We start from the raw sequence: 15885 nt of genomic DNA on the forward strand, positions 1-15885 counted from the left end.
GGAAGGTGCTGAAAATAAAACCACGAAAACGACATTAAGTCTAGCATGTGTTAGAGGCAGAATAAATGGGATTGTGCTCTAGGTAATATTATATGAGCATCTGGAGGCAGAATAAGGTCTCTGGTAATTCACTCCTGTGCTTTTATTTTCTGTGTATCAGTTAGATTAGAAGTCTAGTTTGTCCCTAGAGAGGGACAGAGGGTGGCAATGGCTGGCTGGAGCAGTGCTGGGCAGCAGGGATCCTGGGCCTTGTGAGCCACTCAGGAGATTTCCATGTAATGGTGATCCTCCTTTTATAAGTAATCTTGATTTACCCGTGATGTGAGCAGCAACATGGTGTAGCAGAATGTGTGGGGGCTTTGGAATTAGCACAGCCTAGTGCTGTTTTCTAGTCTGTGCCGGTGACCATCTTAACTTCTTTGAACCTCAGTTTTCTTATCTTTGAAATGGGAATAGCAATACCTGCTTTTGGGTTCATTAAGATTAGAGATGATGTGTGTGAAATTTCCAGTACTTGCTCAATAATTTTTGCTTTTGAGACAGGGTCTCGCTATCGCCTACAATCATACCTCACTGTAGCCTTGAACTTCTAGGCTCAAGCTCTCCTCCCATCTCAGCCTCCTGAGTAGCTGGGACTACAGGTATATACCACCATGCCTGGCTTTTTCTTTTTTTTTTTTTTCTTTTAAATGGGGTGTCACTACATTGCCCAGGCTGATCTTGAACTCCTGGCCTCAAGCCATTGTTCCTGCTCGGCTTCCCAAAGTGTTGGGATTACAGGCATGAGCCACTGCACCTGGCCAATAAATATTTTTTAATTACTGCTACTACCTGCACTTGGAAACTTAAAACTGTTAATATTATTATTCCCATGATTACATGTTTTAATTTATGCCAGGGCTAGACCTAGAGTTTGTTATTTTTTCTTTGACCTTAACTTTATATGCCAGGGCTCAATTATTCCCTCCCCTCAGCCTACCTCTTGTTCTTACGTACCTCATTCACCTGTTACTTAAAGCTAGAGAGGCACGCTTACTTTGTTCAACTTCTTAATATTCATTAGAAAGTGCCATAAGAATGGCTTGAACCCAGGAGGCAGAGGTTGCAGTGAGCTGAGATTGTGCCACTGCAATCCTGCCTGGACGAGAGTGAGACTTTGTTTAAAAAAAAAAAAAAAAAAAAAAAAAAAAAAAAGCCAATATGAAAAGCTGCCTGTTTCTGCCCTGGGAAGACCTGAACCCTCCTTTTCAGTGTTTGGAATGAAGTACTTCCTTTTGATTATTCTCAGTGGTGCGCCTCCAGGGTGGTACCTGAGCCTTCCTAATGTATATTTAAAGCCAATAACTGGAGATCTAATAGCAACAAAACTGTGTTATGAAATGTTCATGTTAAGTAGGAGTAAATATTCCAGCACAAGGGAGCAGAATACTCTAAGGCTGTAAGCATTGAGGACGGTGGAATCAGGAGAAGCCAGAGGCACTGGGGGTGCACACAAAAGGCTATTGTATATTGTGTACCCTGGAGGGAAGGACAGAGTTACTATCCAGGTTCTTTTGACACACAGGTTTTGTTTTACCTGTTTTGTTCATTTCCAAGAGTTACGTTGTGGCTAGAGCTCCATTACTTAGCTGAGTGACCTTGGAAAAGTTGTTTGCCATCTCTTTGCCTTGGAGTTTCCTTATTTGTAAACTGAGGATGATATAACCAACTTATAGGTTGTGAAGATTGAAAGAAATAATTCCTGAAACACATTTATTGCGATGTCTGACTGTAAATTGGGTAGGCACTCAGTACATGTTAATTATCTTTATTACTACTACCTGTAAATTTGGTAGTCTGTCATCATTATTGATTTTCAGCATGATTAAACCCATAACTTAATCCACAAGTTATTTTATATTAAATTTTCATTAGAAGCAACTGAAAAGATTTACATGTAACATTAAGACTTTCAATTTTTTATTTTTATTGTGTCTGCTATGGTCTGCTATAAATCCTATGACTTTAGTCCATGACTAGAATAAGCCATAAATACTTCAGAAAACCTATTCTAAAAAATGAGTTTTTGGCTGGGCGTGGTGGCTCATGCTTGTAATCCCAGCGCTTTGGGAGGCTGAGGTGAGCAGACCACCTGAGGTCAGGAGATCTAGACCAGTCTGGCCAACATGGTGAAACCCCATCTCTACTGAAAGTACAAAAATTAGCCAGGCGAGGTGGCACCCGCTGGTAACCCCAGCTACTTGGGAGGCTGAGGCAGGAGAATCGCTTGAACCCAGGAGGCAGAGGTTGCAGTGAACTGAGATTGCACCACTGTACTCCAGCCTGGGTGACAGAGCGAGACCGAAGAAAAAGCGGGGGATTTAATCATAAGAGAAACATATACTTTATTTGGTCAGGGCTGGTGTAGACCTTTGGCATCTGAAATGTTTTACAGCACATGGCACCTAATGAGTACCTGATGGAGTGAATTTTTTTTTTCTTACGTCCAAAGAATTGCCTGAAATGTAAACTGCCTCTCACAGCTCCAAATGCAGAGTAAAACAATAAAGCTGAGAGGATGGGGTACTGTAATTACCCCTTGAAGGGGAAGAAGGCAAGCATGGTGAGAGACACTGTCTGAGGGCTGAGAACGACCCGTCTTGGATAGGACTTGGGATTTACTGCTGGCTGTGCACCATTGACCTTCCCTTTCCTGTGTTCCATTGCAAGCCTCTCCCATCTGCCCTTCTTATCTGTATGTCTATAATCAGACATGGAAATATGGCCCATTTGCCTGCAGAAAAAATGGAAATAAAAACAAACCAAAAATTTTCATAGTTCCATTGCTGAAGACATTCTCTCTGAGAAGTTAGTATAAGTCATTGTAAAACTTCTTTGATAATATCATTTCTTTTAAAGTAGGCACAGAACCTGTCTATTCTTTTATTCCCACCACTCTAAATATCCTAAGGAAAGGATGGCATCACTTGACAGGTTTTATAATATTTAAGAAATAGTGGACATTGCATTCTTGGTAACTAGTATTGGAAAATGTTTATTGGTTAAATATAAGATTTTGAAATGCATAACTTTTTATAGGCATAATTGATAAAAGGACAAGAAAATTTTTGCGCTGAAATTTTATATTTTTTAAAAGCTCAGTCTTTCCAGCAGCATTTTCCTCAAGGCTTTAATTTCTGGGTTTCTTAATTCACTTAATTTCTGAAAATCCGAAACTGGGACTACAACTGCAGCAGGTAGCCCGCAGGAATTTCTTCAGGTTGAGACCTCAGATGTCAGTAAGTTGGGGCAGATGTATGCTCCCCTCCCAGGAGATATCGAAGGGGTGGAAGGCTGGACTTACTTCTTCCTCCACTCTAGATATGTCTTGTTGCTTTATGATTACTTGTCTTTTAGACTTTTCTCTCTAGAAGGTGAGCATATTGAGGATAGGGACAAGATCTTTAACATTTTGGTTTCCCCAGTGCCCACCATATTAAGGGTACTTAAAAAGAAAGCACATTAATGGGTACCTTTGGAAGTGAGTTGACTCCTTCTTGGAACTTGTTTTCTAGCACATTACCCCAAACCCCAGTGGTGACATCTGGATGTGTTCAAAAGAACTCTTTTCTTTATGTGTTCTTTTCTATGCGTCTCTAGGTGAAGACATGTCTGTTACTTAAATTGGATGAGTCAAATCATTGAGAGACAAGTGTACCTTTCCATATTCATTGGATTTTTATGAATCTATTTTAGGAAATTATCAAGGACCCAACTCTTCTGCACAGACTTGGAATTCCAGTGGACATTTTGTAAATTTAATTTTCTTCAGTGCACAGTATACACATAGATACAGACAGTGTTTGCTTTATTTCACTACATTGTTTAACATGTAAGCAACTACCCTATTCTTCTTCCAAAGAATTGACCAGTTTTTCTAGTAAATTGTTTTCTTTGCAAGTCATTTTTTATGATTATTAAAAAAATTCTTTCCTAAATGATTTTAAATTCTTAAGTGATTTTACTTTTAAAAGGTTAAAAAAAAACCACTTCTATTTTCTCGGTGGTTAAGTTTGTTGGCAATCCTTTTTTAAAGCCATTTGGAGATTTGTCAAACTCCTAGGCTAATTTCGTATTTGGAATCAGCATCTAAGGATATTATGTTATAGATATTTTTTAAATATGTATTTTATTTCTTTGGTATTAAAAATAAATATGTTCATTTAAAATTTGGAATACATGCAAAAGTATAAGTAAAATGAAAGTCACATTGGTGGGTATTTTATCTCAAGCATGTTTAGAAATATAAAAGTGAAATATATTCTTTAAAAATAAAAATTGGTAGTTGTAATTTCAGCTCATCATTAGTGCATTTATATAAATGTAGAAATAATTGCCACGTCTTTCTTTCCATTTTTTTTTTCTTTTAAGACACAGGGTCTGGCTATGTTGCCCAGGCTAACCTCAAACTCCTGGGCTCAAGTAATCCTCCTGCCTTAGCTTCCCCAGTAGCTGGGACTACAGGTGCATGCCACTGTACCTAGCTCATTGTCTTTTTTTTTTAAGATGGAGTCTCACTCTGTTGCCTAGGCTCGAGTGCAGAGGCATCATCTTGGCTCACTGCAGCCTCTGCTTCCTGGGTTCAAGTGATTCTCCTGCCTCAGATTCCTGAGTAGCTGGGACTACAGGCATGCGCCACCATACCTGGCTAATTTTTGTGTTTTTAGTAGAGATGGGGTTTCACCATGGTGGTCAGGTGGTCAGGCTGGTCTTGAACTCCTAACCTCAGGTGATCTGCCTCCTCAGGTGATCTGCTGGGATTATAGGCATGAACTACCGTGCCTGGACTATCATTTGTAATAACCTTTTCTGGTAGTCTTAAAGGAATAATTTTGCTTATTTTATGACCTTGCAATAATAACTCAGTGGAATAAAGACATGAAAATGTAAAAATAACATTTTAATTTAGCTAAATGATTTTTTTTTGAATGAAGTAAGTTAAAGTTGCTTGAGATGACAAGACACCTAAAGGAGTGAAGACTATATGAATTAGGAGAGAGAAAATGTCTCTGCTTATTTTCTTTGCATCTCCAGGAGCATAATTTAGAGATTAGAGCAAGCTGATTGAAAATGATTGTGAATGCTCTAGGTGTTATAACAGTGCTGCCCTATTTTACTTTTTAAAATTCATTCGGACTGCTGTTGGATGTATGCCATAAGATAAACCCAATATTTGCCCTAAATTAGAATGAGTTTTTTTGTCATTCATAGGATTTCTGTAAGTGGGCCTGCTGAGTGGCTTTGTTCATGATGTTCCCACTTAAAATCCTTGTTTACTAGTGAGAGAATGCAGACAGTAAAATTGTAAATAAGTGAAGAAAACATTTTCAGATAGCAGCATTCACTGCTAAGCAAACGAAATAGCGTGATGTTTGCAAGGGTGGCCAGGGTGCCTCTGGTCTGCCTGAATCCTCCAGATTTTAGGGCAGAGAAGGGGCTGCTCTGTGTAACTTGGGGTTAAGGAATGCACTGGAGGGAAAGGGCTGCCAACACTGAGGCCCGAGGTGGAGGTGGGCATAGCGTGTCTGAGGGGCTCAAACTGGAGTGTAGCTAGAATGTGGCTGAGGAGAGAGAAGAACTCTCAGCTTTCTGACCTGAATGGTGATGCCATTTTCTAAGAGAAAGTACACAGGACAAGAAATGTATTTTAGGGGTAGGATGAGCTTAGTTTGGGGTCAGGTGATTGTGGTCAGCAGGTGGAGGTGCCCAGGAAGTGGATGGGTTTTAGTAGCCGAGGGGTGAGTTTGGGGTTGGAGGCATGGGTTTAGCTTGCCTCTCATCACAGTTGGGGTAACTACTTTCAGGTTTCTGTAAGGGTAAAATGAGATCATAGATATAAATAGGGCAGAACACAGTGCCTGGCACATAGTCGTGTAAGTGGAGGTTATACCCCAAGGCTGCAGGAGGGCATATGATTTCCATTATGTTTAGATAGGTCTTTTCTGTCCTTTACCTTTTTTTTCTATTTATCAAAAATCTTACATTTTTCCTCCAAGGCCGATTTACATTTTTTTCCCCCAAAATAGAAACAGTGTTTTTCTTTTGCATGATAAAAGCAGAAAATAAAAATATCCTCTAGTCCTCTCTCTGGATAAAACTGTGGTTAACAGTGTGACTATATGAAGGTTCAAGGCCATGCCTTGAACCTTCTCATAAAACCTGCCTCTCATAAAACCTTCCCTGGGTTGTCCCTGTTGATGTGCAGTGTATAGAGCCTCTTACTCTGCTCTGTGTTCGCTGTTTGGTTCTTATCTCTTGAGGAGTGTAAGCTTCTTGAGCAAGAAAATGTGCCTTCCTATCCCTAACAGCACGTAACACTCATGCACATTATGGGTGCCCAGATCAGATTTGTCTTTCTCCTGCCTTTTCAGAATCACGTATGCTGTGTGTACACTGTGCTCAGCTTATTGATCTTCGGAGTGTCATGTGTGATGAGTTTGTGATTGTTTTCTCAGAGATGATGTGGGCACACTGGCTGTTGTTTTGGTTTTTAAAGGGGATGTGGTAATGTGATTTGTTTTGACTTCTCTTTTGTTGTAGTTCATTCAGTAGATCTGAAGAAATCTGTTCTCCCACCTAGTTGTTGAGACATTACCGATCACATACAGTTCCTCTATATGTCTCACTAATTTCACATAGATATTAAATCTCACATAAAATCTTTAGTGGGAAAAGAAGTTTTTAAATTTTAAAATCACCTGTTTCTTTTTTTGTAGCACATTTTAACGTAATCTTGAAGATGCAGTAGAAAAAATCTTTGTAAATGTGGATATGATGCATATTACTGCTTAGATTAATAAAAACTGAAAGCATATTTTTAGGGTAACTCTTTTTGTTATTTTTAATGTTCTAAACCTATAAACATGTGGTCCTTCACCGGATTGACTTTTATACTTTTATCTTTATGTAGGTTAGAGTGAATCTGGGCAGAAAATCCTCCCAGTTTACTTTCTGTTTGAAATGTTATGTTCAAACATTTCTTTCACTTGTTTTAAATTAGGAAAACAGAGCTCCCTTTGAGGTATCTGCCTCAGGTAACTCTTAGGGTACAATGAATAAAAATCTTGGAATAAACTCATTTCATGATGTGAATTGTTTGCTAGCGTCTAAAGCTGATCAGGGATACTTATTCTGGGATTCTTGGATGGCTTTTCAGACTGCACAAACCTTCCGAAATGTGCTAAGTTCATGCATGTATGTATGTTCTTCTGTGGAGTGTGCTCATAGCCATATCGTAATCTTAATTGAGTTTATGGATTCTAAAGTATTAACTTCCCACATAGCCTGTAGTGCAAATGCTGTGATTATCTAGTTTTTCTGGCATAATGTTTATACCCACGGGGATGTATTAAAAGCTTGTAGTTTGTGTCCTGTTGGTCAGCGTGGATCCTCTAAAAGGAAAGGACAGATCGTACACAAGTACCATCTCCCTGCTTACCACTCCCTGCACCCCCATCCCGCGACTCACGTCACTTGGGTCCTCAACATCCTCTCACCCTCAGTCGCTAGTGCCTATTTCTAGGCCATGGGAATTGTGGCTGACAGTTCTGGTCGCCATGCTGAGCCCTACCTAGACCTGGTTGCTGTCCGTGGTTGACTGTGTCTGCTCTTAATTGTTGGTTCTTTTTGGTGCTGGGCTGTCATTTTTTGTGTTCTTTCCATTGGGATGAGTGTTTTACCAGCGTTCCAGCCTCCCCTCTAGTTTGTTCCTTCTAATTTTGTATTGGAGTGGGTCACTGGATAACCTGGCTTGTTGGAATTATTTATTGAATTGAGGCATTGAGTGAGTGGGGGGGTCTGAGGGTGCCAACAGTAGAGTGATGTACTTTGACTTTGTGACAGCTGTTCTTGGCAATCAGTGGTGGTTTTTTCCCTTACTGTTTGGTTTTGAAATTTGAGTTCTAGAGAGTAGTTGGGGCTAGGTTATGTCCCTGTGTAAGTGCAGGCATCCACAGGGAAGCTCTGATTCTTTTGGAATTGTCACAGATTCAGTGTAACTGATTTCTTTCCTTGTATAGGTTTATTCTTTGTATTTCAATTAAAAATGATTTGGAAGCCCTTTCTAAAGCTATATAATAAAACATGGAAGAAAGCTTTAAAGCATTAGATATTCCCTTGCTTGCTTCCTGACTCCTGCTGGGTGAATGTTTCATTTGATGTGGCTGGTACCCCTCTCTGTTGGTCATTAGGTTGCGCCCAACGATGAAGCTGTGGTGACGCTGTTATGTGAATGGGCTGTGAGCTGCAAACGGTCTGGCAAGCACAGGGCCATGGCCGTGGCAAAACTCCTGGAGAAGAGGCAAGCAGAAATTGAGGCAGAGGTAGGTTCCATTTTCTTTCTGCTTGTTGAATGCGCTAATGTAAAAAATACCGTTTTGGGGAAGATCATTTTCTCATACCCTCATTATGTTATTCTTTTGCTCTTGAGGAAAAAAGGGAGGATGTAAAAATTCACATAAGGAAGGTTCTCATAGTAGAATCTCTCTAAATTGATGCAGCCATTTATATTCTGAACTAATTTAAAAATGGTGTCTTTTAAAATAAAACTTTAGCCTGGGCACAATGGCTTACACCTGTTATAATCCCAGTGGTTTGGGAGGAGAAGGCAGGAAAATCTCTTGAGCCCAGGAGTTTGAGGCTGCAGTGAGCAATGATGGTGCCACTGTACTCTAGCCTGGTTGATAGAGTGAGACTCTCTCTCTACAAAAGTAAATCAAAGATAAAATTATAAAATTTTAGCATCTGATTTAGAACAAAGAAGTTTCTTTGCTATGTTGAAATATGCGTATACACAGCATACATACACATGTGCAATATACATGTGCAAATGTGTATAAGACATACCAACTTTTATGAAATTTACAACTACATATTTTAGTGGATTTGGATATACTTTCTTGAGGCAGTTATGATTATGATATTATAAATACCAATTTGTTTTGCTTTTGAGATTATATTCTGGTCCCAGAGAGAGCAATTACAGCCTTGAAAGTAAATTATAAGGGAGAAAGCAAAACTAAGTTCGTCAACATTGCTTTTATTGCGGGGAATTTTCTAAGCAGGCCTTCTTTTCTGCCTGTGACTGTTAGCAGGGATGGCTATGGGGAATGTGTGTATATCATCTGACCAGGTCCTTGTCATCTGTCACCTGGCAACTTTGAGGCATCTTACCTCATCTCTCTACTTCCTCTACACAGCAACTGCCAATGTTTTCAAAATGTAAATAGATTACATTGTCCCCTTACTAATACTCTCTGTGTCTCCTGACTGGCCTTTGTGGCATCTCCTGAGCCACCTCAACTGCCTTTTCCACCTCATCTTGTGCCCTTCTCCCCGGGGTCACAGCTCCATTCACCTTGGTACTTCTACCCCTTCAATACGGAAAACACACTGTGTCACCTTGAGGCCTCTGCTCTTGTTGTTCCTTCTAGGTGGCAGACTCTGTTCCCAAGTCTGCATGGCCAGCCTCTTCCTGGCATTCCCGTTTGAAGAAGTGTTCCTTCCTTTCCAGCATTCCTAGCTCAACATGTGTCACCTGGGAAGATCTTCCATCACTACGTGAACAAAGTTAACAGCATCTACCCCTCAAGCACTCTTTCTCACGTCACTGTTGTACTTTCCTTGTTGCAGTGCACATTCATCTAGTTAATCTGCTTATTGTTTCATACCTAGCTTCCCCCTCTAGAAGGTGAGCTGGACAGGAGAAAGCTCACTCATCTTGTTCAGTGTTGGGTCCTTGGCACAGAATAGTGCTCCTTGCATAGTAGATGCTCAGAAGATGTTTGTTCCTTGACTGGATGAGCCTTAGCTGGCTCTCTGTGTTGCTGATAATACACCTCCTTCTTGTGAAGCTAGTAAAAATGAAATAGGAAGAACATTTTATAGACATTTTTTTCTTCCTGTTAGGAAAGTTGTATTCACCAAAAACAGAAGATCATATTGTTGAAACTGGGACTTGAAGATACTGATGTTCAGGTGTAAGCTAAATGACCCATCGTACAGTGTACAAATTAGGAAAAGCCTTTCATTGCTTTTCTTCCATACATTATGAATAGTTGGACTATTCTGTGGTGAATTGTAGTCCATAAACTTCAGCAGCTAAAATGAAATTTCTCAAACATTTCATTGCTCCTTCTGTATTGTTTTTTTTACACCACTTTTCTCCTGCCTCTATTCCAGACATACAAACATACACATTCCACTTTCAGAAGAGGTTCACATATAGATTACCCTGTAATTTTAATAGCCTAAGTGTATCTATATCTAAAAGTGTATTATTTCAGGGATATTTAAAGTAATTGATTTTTTGTTAAACATCACCATCTTTAAAATTTGACCTTCACAAAGAGAGAGAGATTGGAAAAATATGATATTCTTAACATAATTAATATTCTTGATATTAAAGAGTAATGAAAATGGGAATTATCAAAGGAATATAACAAAGAATAGAAAACAAGGTTCTGGTCTTGTGTAAATTTTGTCTTTAAGAAAATAGAAGTTAAATAACTTCCATAGAGGTATTTCATGAACTGTGCACATTCCCAAAGGCTCTGAGAGATCTTATTGGTGGAATGTGATGAATAAGTGAAAGAATATTCTTAGGGGAATCATGTTAGCATTCTCATTTGATACCATGTTTCTCCAAACACACTAATAAGTAAACCCTTCTGACAAAAACAATTCAATAATATATGCCCCAATATTTTTCAGAGAGAATACAGTTAAACATGAACTATTTAAAAATGAAGACAACCTGAAATTATTTTTAGCAATTTTGCGTAGGGATAATGAATAGTTTGTTGTACCATATTTAGTGGGCACTCATAGAATACTGTGCAGAGTTTATAATTCACATGAATAATGTTTTTCAGGGGTGTTTTTTGAAATCATTTGAGTCGTTCTGGGGTAGTTTTTTCCAACTTTTAGAAATTATATTCATCTGAGATGCATGGTCCCTTAAATAGGTACAGACATATCAATTAATTTTACATGTTTTACCTGAGCACTTAAATGTTAGTAACAAATTAACAAATTCATGATCCATTATGACTATACTTCTGTAATTAACTTTGCTTATTTATTTTTAATCTGTAGAGATGTGGGGAATCAGAAGTCTTAGATGAGAAGGAGTCTATTTCTTCGTCCTCTCTTGCTGGATCCAGTTTGCCTGTTTTCCAGAATGTGCTGTTAAGGTTTTTAGATACACAGGCCCCCTCTTTGTGTAAGTACAGAAAGCTCTTTGCCTCTAGATCTTAAATAAGGGATTGATTTTTTTGTTTAAAGCTGATTCCTTTTTTAAAAATTTGGATCTTATTTAATATTCTTGGCACTGAATATAATGTATGTTTTACTGAGCAAAATTTTGTGGCATGTTTTTTAATGGAGACTTTTAGGCAATTTTAAAATCAGTCAAGCTTCAAAGACTTTAAAATAATTTTTAAAAGTCACCTCACTCTTTCATGTAAGGAAGTAAGGTCCTGTGACATTTGTCTGTATATTGATTGTGATTTGGAATTTTCTCTTTTTTAGTAGTTTTCTAAATTTCTGATTTTCTAGTTCCTGCTCTTAAATATGGTGGTGGGGGGAATCAAGCAACAGTACTCTATAGCCAGAGACATGGTACAAGGAAGTAATTTATAGATGCCTGGCTGCTTTGCTACACTCTCTGGGATGTTTATATCATCTCAAGCTCTTTTTCTGCCTTTTTAGTGAGGAGTTCAGGGTTTCTGAAGCAGCCACCTGGTGGGTTCAGACTGTGGTGAACACTTGAAATACTGTGTGAACTATGAAGCTCATAGCCTTGATATTATTCTGAGATTTTTCATATGACAAAATGCAGCAGGGAGGATCTTAAGATAGACAACAGAAAAATGGCAAAAAGTAAAAAGCAATAGAAAGGGGAGAAAAAGGTTGGGGAGGAGGAAGTTGCTTGTGAAGAAAGAGGTAAAGCAACAACAAACAGTACCCTTTTGAGTCCTCTGAGGAGGGGCCTCATATTGGGTTGAGTGAGACCTGCAGGTGAGGTTCTTTGAGACAAGTGGCTCTCAGTTATTTGGTGGCTTCTAGGCTAGAAGGAGAGCAAGCGCTGGAGCTAATCTAGTGGTTGGAATATAGGGAGGAGTAATTCTTGGAAAAGGAAGCAGAAAAGTGAAAGGACAGAAAAGATCCCTGATAGCAGAAAGTATATTGTCAGGCATGAAGTTAGCAGTTCTAACTTACCTTGTATCCTGGGGGAGACAGACATTTGCCCTTTGCTTGCCTCATTTCTTCCCCATTATTGTTCTCTCTTTAGGAAAAACTCCTTACTCCTGTGCCTTTGCTAGTTCATCTCATTTACTGTCTGTCAGAAAAAGCTGGTCTGTTCTCTGAGAGAGGCTGCTCATCACTGAGTTTGGTAGGGAGCAAGAGGAAACATTTAGGCTCAAGGTTTAGGGAACTGAGCTTAAGCTTCCTTGGATAAATGTGTCTCCTATTGGTGTTTGTGAATGTGATGGTTGCAAGGATTGAGCTTTGCAGGTTAGTCTTAAAAATTTTGAATCTTATCTTAAAGGTATAGACACAAAACTTTAGAGTGCAGTGACAGTATTGAAAGTCATAATGTGAGTTAAATAGGCTAGTTATGAATAAAAATAATCTGCCGAGCTCCATCTTTGTGTTCTTTTTATTCAGTTGTTCCTTTTTCTTTTCAGTGGATCCTGCTTACATTTTTTCAAACACCATTTAAATTGTGGTTCAGTTGTAAAATTTCCTTTGAAAATGTGCACCCATATTCTCACAACTGCACACACTCAAGCTAGAAAAAGCCATCATGAACTGTTCTATTAGTAAAACCAGAGGACAGCAGTCTAGTCCTCGTGTCTTTTTTTCTGATCCTGAAATTTTGCTTGTTTACGTTAATACTTGAATGGCTATTAAGGACTACTATCTTTTTTTTTTTGATACGGAGTTTCGCTCTTGTCACCTAGGCTGGAGTACAGTGGCGTGATCTTGGCTCACTGCAACCTCTGCCTCCTGGGTTTAAGCAATTCTCCTGCCTCAGCCTCCCAAGTAGCTGGGCTTACAGGCATCCGCCACCGTGCCCTGCCAATTTTTGTATTTTTGGTAGAGACGGGGTTTCACCATGTTGGCCAGGCTGGTCTCGAACTCCTGACCTCAGGTGATCTGTCTACCTTGGCCTCCCAAAGTGCTGGGATTACAGGCGTGAGCCACCGCACCTGGCCAGGGCTACTATCTTTAAACTTGTAATCACGTTTACCATACTGGATGTTTTTCAATTATAGTGGGACAATGAAAACCTGCCTGTCAGTTCTGCCCAAAATTCTAGTGCCTCAGTAAATCTTCCAATAGATCTTTTTTTCCCCAAAAAGATTGATTGTGAAAAGTAATGAAAATATTAAACCTTAGTAATTAGTTATTTTTCTGTCACCTAGTCAAGGAATTCTTGATTGAATTTGTTTCTCTATAGCGGACCCAAACAGTGAATGTGAAAAGGTGGAATTTGTGAACCTGGTGCTGCTCTTCTGCGAGTTCATCCGCCATGACGTCTTCTCCCATGACGCATACATGTGTACCCTCATATCTCGAGGAGATCTGTCAGTCACTGCCTCAACCCGACCGCGGTCACCAGCAGGGGAAAATGCAGACGAACACTATTCAAAGGACCATGATGTAAAAATGGAGGTACGGCCCTGGATACGATGCCCCGCTTTCCCAAAAACTAAACTCTACTGGGAATCACATTCAGATGGGTCACATAGTAGTAGAAGAGTGATGGCTTTTTGTTGTATTCTTTTGCCCCAGTGGTTATTTATCTCTACATCTCAAGCGGGAAAGATATTTACACTGTAGCTTCTTATGTCTTCCAGAATTTCCTTTTGGATGCTATAAAACTGGAATGAAAATATTTGACGGGATTTTTCATAGGATTGAAATTACGTACTTTCAGTTCTAGATGTTTCTAATCTCTAGTTTTTCTTTAACATCGTATCTCAAAACTGGACTTGTTTTGACCTTTAAGTGTCAGCTGAGTTTTCATTCTAAGAATCATCTTTTCCCTAATGTAGCATTCATTACTTATATCACTCTTTTATTCATAATGGGAAATTCTGTGTTAGTCACAACACATATTTTCATTTCACTTAATTAAAAATTTAATCTCTATTTCTCAAATGTTATAGAAGTGACCTTTTCAACAAATTATTTTATGCTATGAGCGTGACTTTATAATTTTCTGCCAAATTCTGGTATATTGGATATTTTGGATATTGTTCCAGATACTTACTGAAAGTTTCAAGGCAAAAAAGATGGAGGTGGTGATGGGAAGTTGTAGAAAATGACGAGAACTTGTGACAATTGCTTAAAAACTGGCAGTTTAGGCCAGGCATGGTGGCTCATGCTTATAATCCCAGCACTTTGGGAGACTGAGGCGGGCATATCACCTGAGGTCAGGAGTTTGAGACCAACCTGACCAACATGGAGAAACCCGGTCTGTACCAAAAATACAAAATTAGCCGGGCATGGTGGCGTGTGCCTGTAGTCCCAGCTACTCGGGAGGCTGAGGCAGGAGAACTGCTTGAATCTGGGAGGCGGAGGTTGAAGTGAGCTGAGATTGTGCCATTACACTCCAGCCTGGGCAACAAGAGCAAAACTGTCTCCAAAAAAAAAAAAAAAAAAAAAAAATATATACCCTGACAGTATAGGCAATATACCATTATTTTTAAGAAAAACAGTAGCTATACTTATAATTAAAAACCTGGTAGTAGAATTGCAAACATGGATTCATAGTTCATACTGTTAAGATTTATTTTCAAAATGGTGTCGGCTTAAAAATATTTAAACACTTCTCTTACCTTATTGACAGTAGAAATTACAAGGCTAAAAACTGAAGTTCTTTGACCTGTTTACATGTTTTCTATCCTCCTGCTTTTTCTTTTCTATTCTATAGATATTAAAGTGTCTTGTATCTCAGATATAGTCTTATATTTTTCTTAATAAGAAGAGTTGGTTAAAGTATGTGATGGGAAATAGCCCAAGGAAGGAAATTATGAACACTTGTTTTTAATCAGGATGTTTGTGTGCTCTTCTCTTAAAATATCATGGAAGTTAAATTTTCTCATCATGAGGGAAAAGAATGTGACTGTTCAAAGCAAGGCATGTCTCAAAGTTTCCTTGAGTTTGCGGGGAAGAAAACAATATGGGGAACAAAAGACAGAGATGGTTAAAAATCCCACTGTCATGTTTTAGCTTCAGTTCCTTGATGAACTCCAAAACTTACTATGTTACTTTCTTTCTCTGGCGATTATCAGGAACAGAGTATTATGGCGCATATGGGCATTGACTCAGGAACCACTAACATTTTTGATGAAGTAGACAAGAGTGACTTTAAAACTGACTTTGGTTCGGAATTTCCAGTAGGTTCAATCTTTGATTCTTATTGACGGTTAAGAATTAACCCACCCCCATCCCAGCCTGTCTCGATCCTTCTGTTTCTCAGAATGACTTGTGCATTTGTGTTATGTAATCTTACCATATTCCTCCTTTGGTACAATTATCATCTGACACAATTGGGTCATCCTCAGTTTTGGTTGCATGGCCTACTCTGTGAATTCTAACACTCCTGTCCTCCTAGTTGGCTGTCTGACTCTTTTGTTCATTTTGAGGTCATCATCATCTCATTAATGTGTGAATGTAGTTTCACCATGACAGTCCATGTTGATTTGCTATGTGTATCTTCAGCTTCTATATAATAGCTTTGGTGGCTTTGGGCTTATTATACATCCTTCTACTTTATTTCAGTATAATTATAATGTGTTCTTCCTCATGAATCACAATATATAACTTTAAAAA

At 38.9% G+C, this 15885-nt stretch overlaps 1 protein-coding gene across 1 annotated transcript in view; it reads left to right on the top strand.

The window, feature by feature from the left end:
* MED12L (mediator complex subunit 12L) overlaps positions 1-15885 on the top strand; it is a 337419-nt gene that overhangs the window by 88147 nt on the left and 233387 nt on the right. The window contains exons 11-14 of the mRNA XM_015131808.3: positions 8229-8360; positions 11134-11260; positions 13505-13719; positions 15345-15449. Of these exons, the coding sequence (XP_014987294.3) occupies positions 8229-8360; positions 11134-11260; positions 13505-13719; positions 15345-15449 (579 nt within the window). The remainder of the gene's footprint in view (positions 1-8228; positions 8361-11133; positions 11261-13504; positions 13720-15344; positions 15450-15885) is intronic.

This window comes from Macaca mulatta, chromosome 2 (genome assembly GCF_049350105.2).
Source record: "Macaca mulatta isolate MMU2019108-1 chromosome 2, T2T-MMU8v2.0, whole genome shotgun sequence".
Taxonomy (NCBI): Eukaryota; Metazoa; Chordata; class Mammalia; order Primates; family Cercopithecidae; genus Macaca; species Macaca mulatta.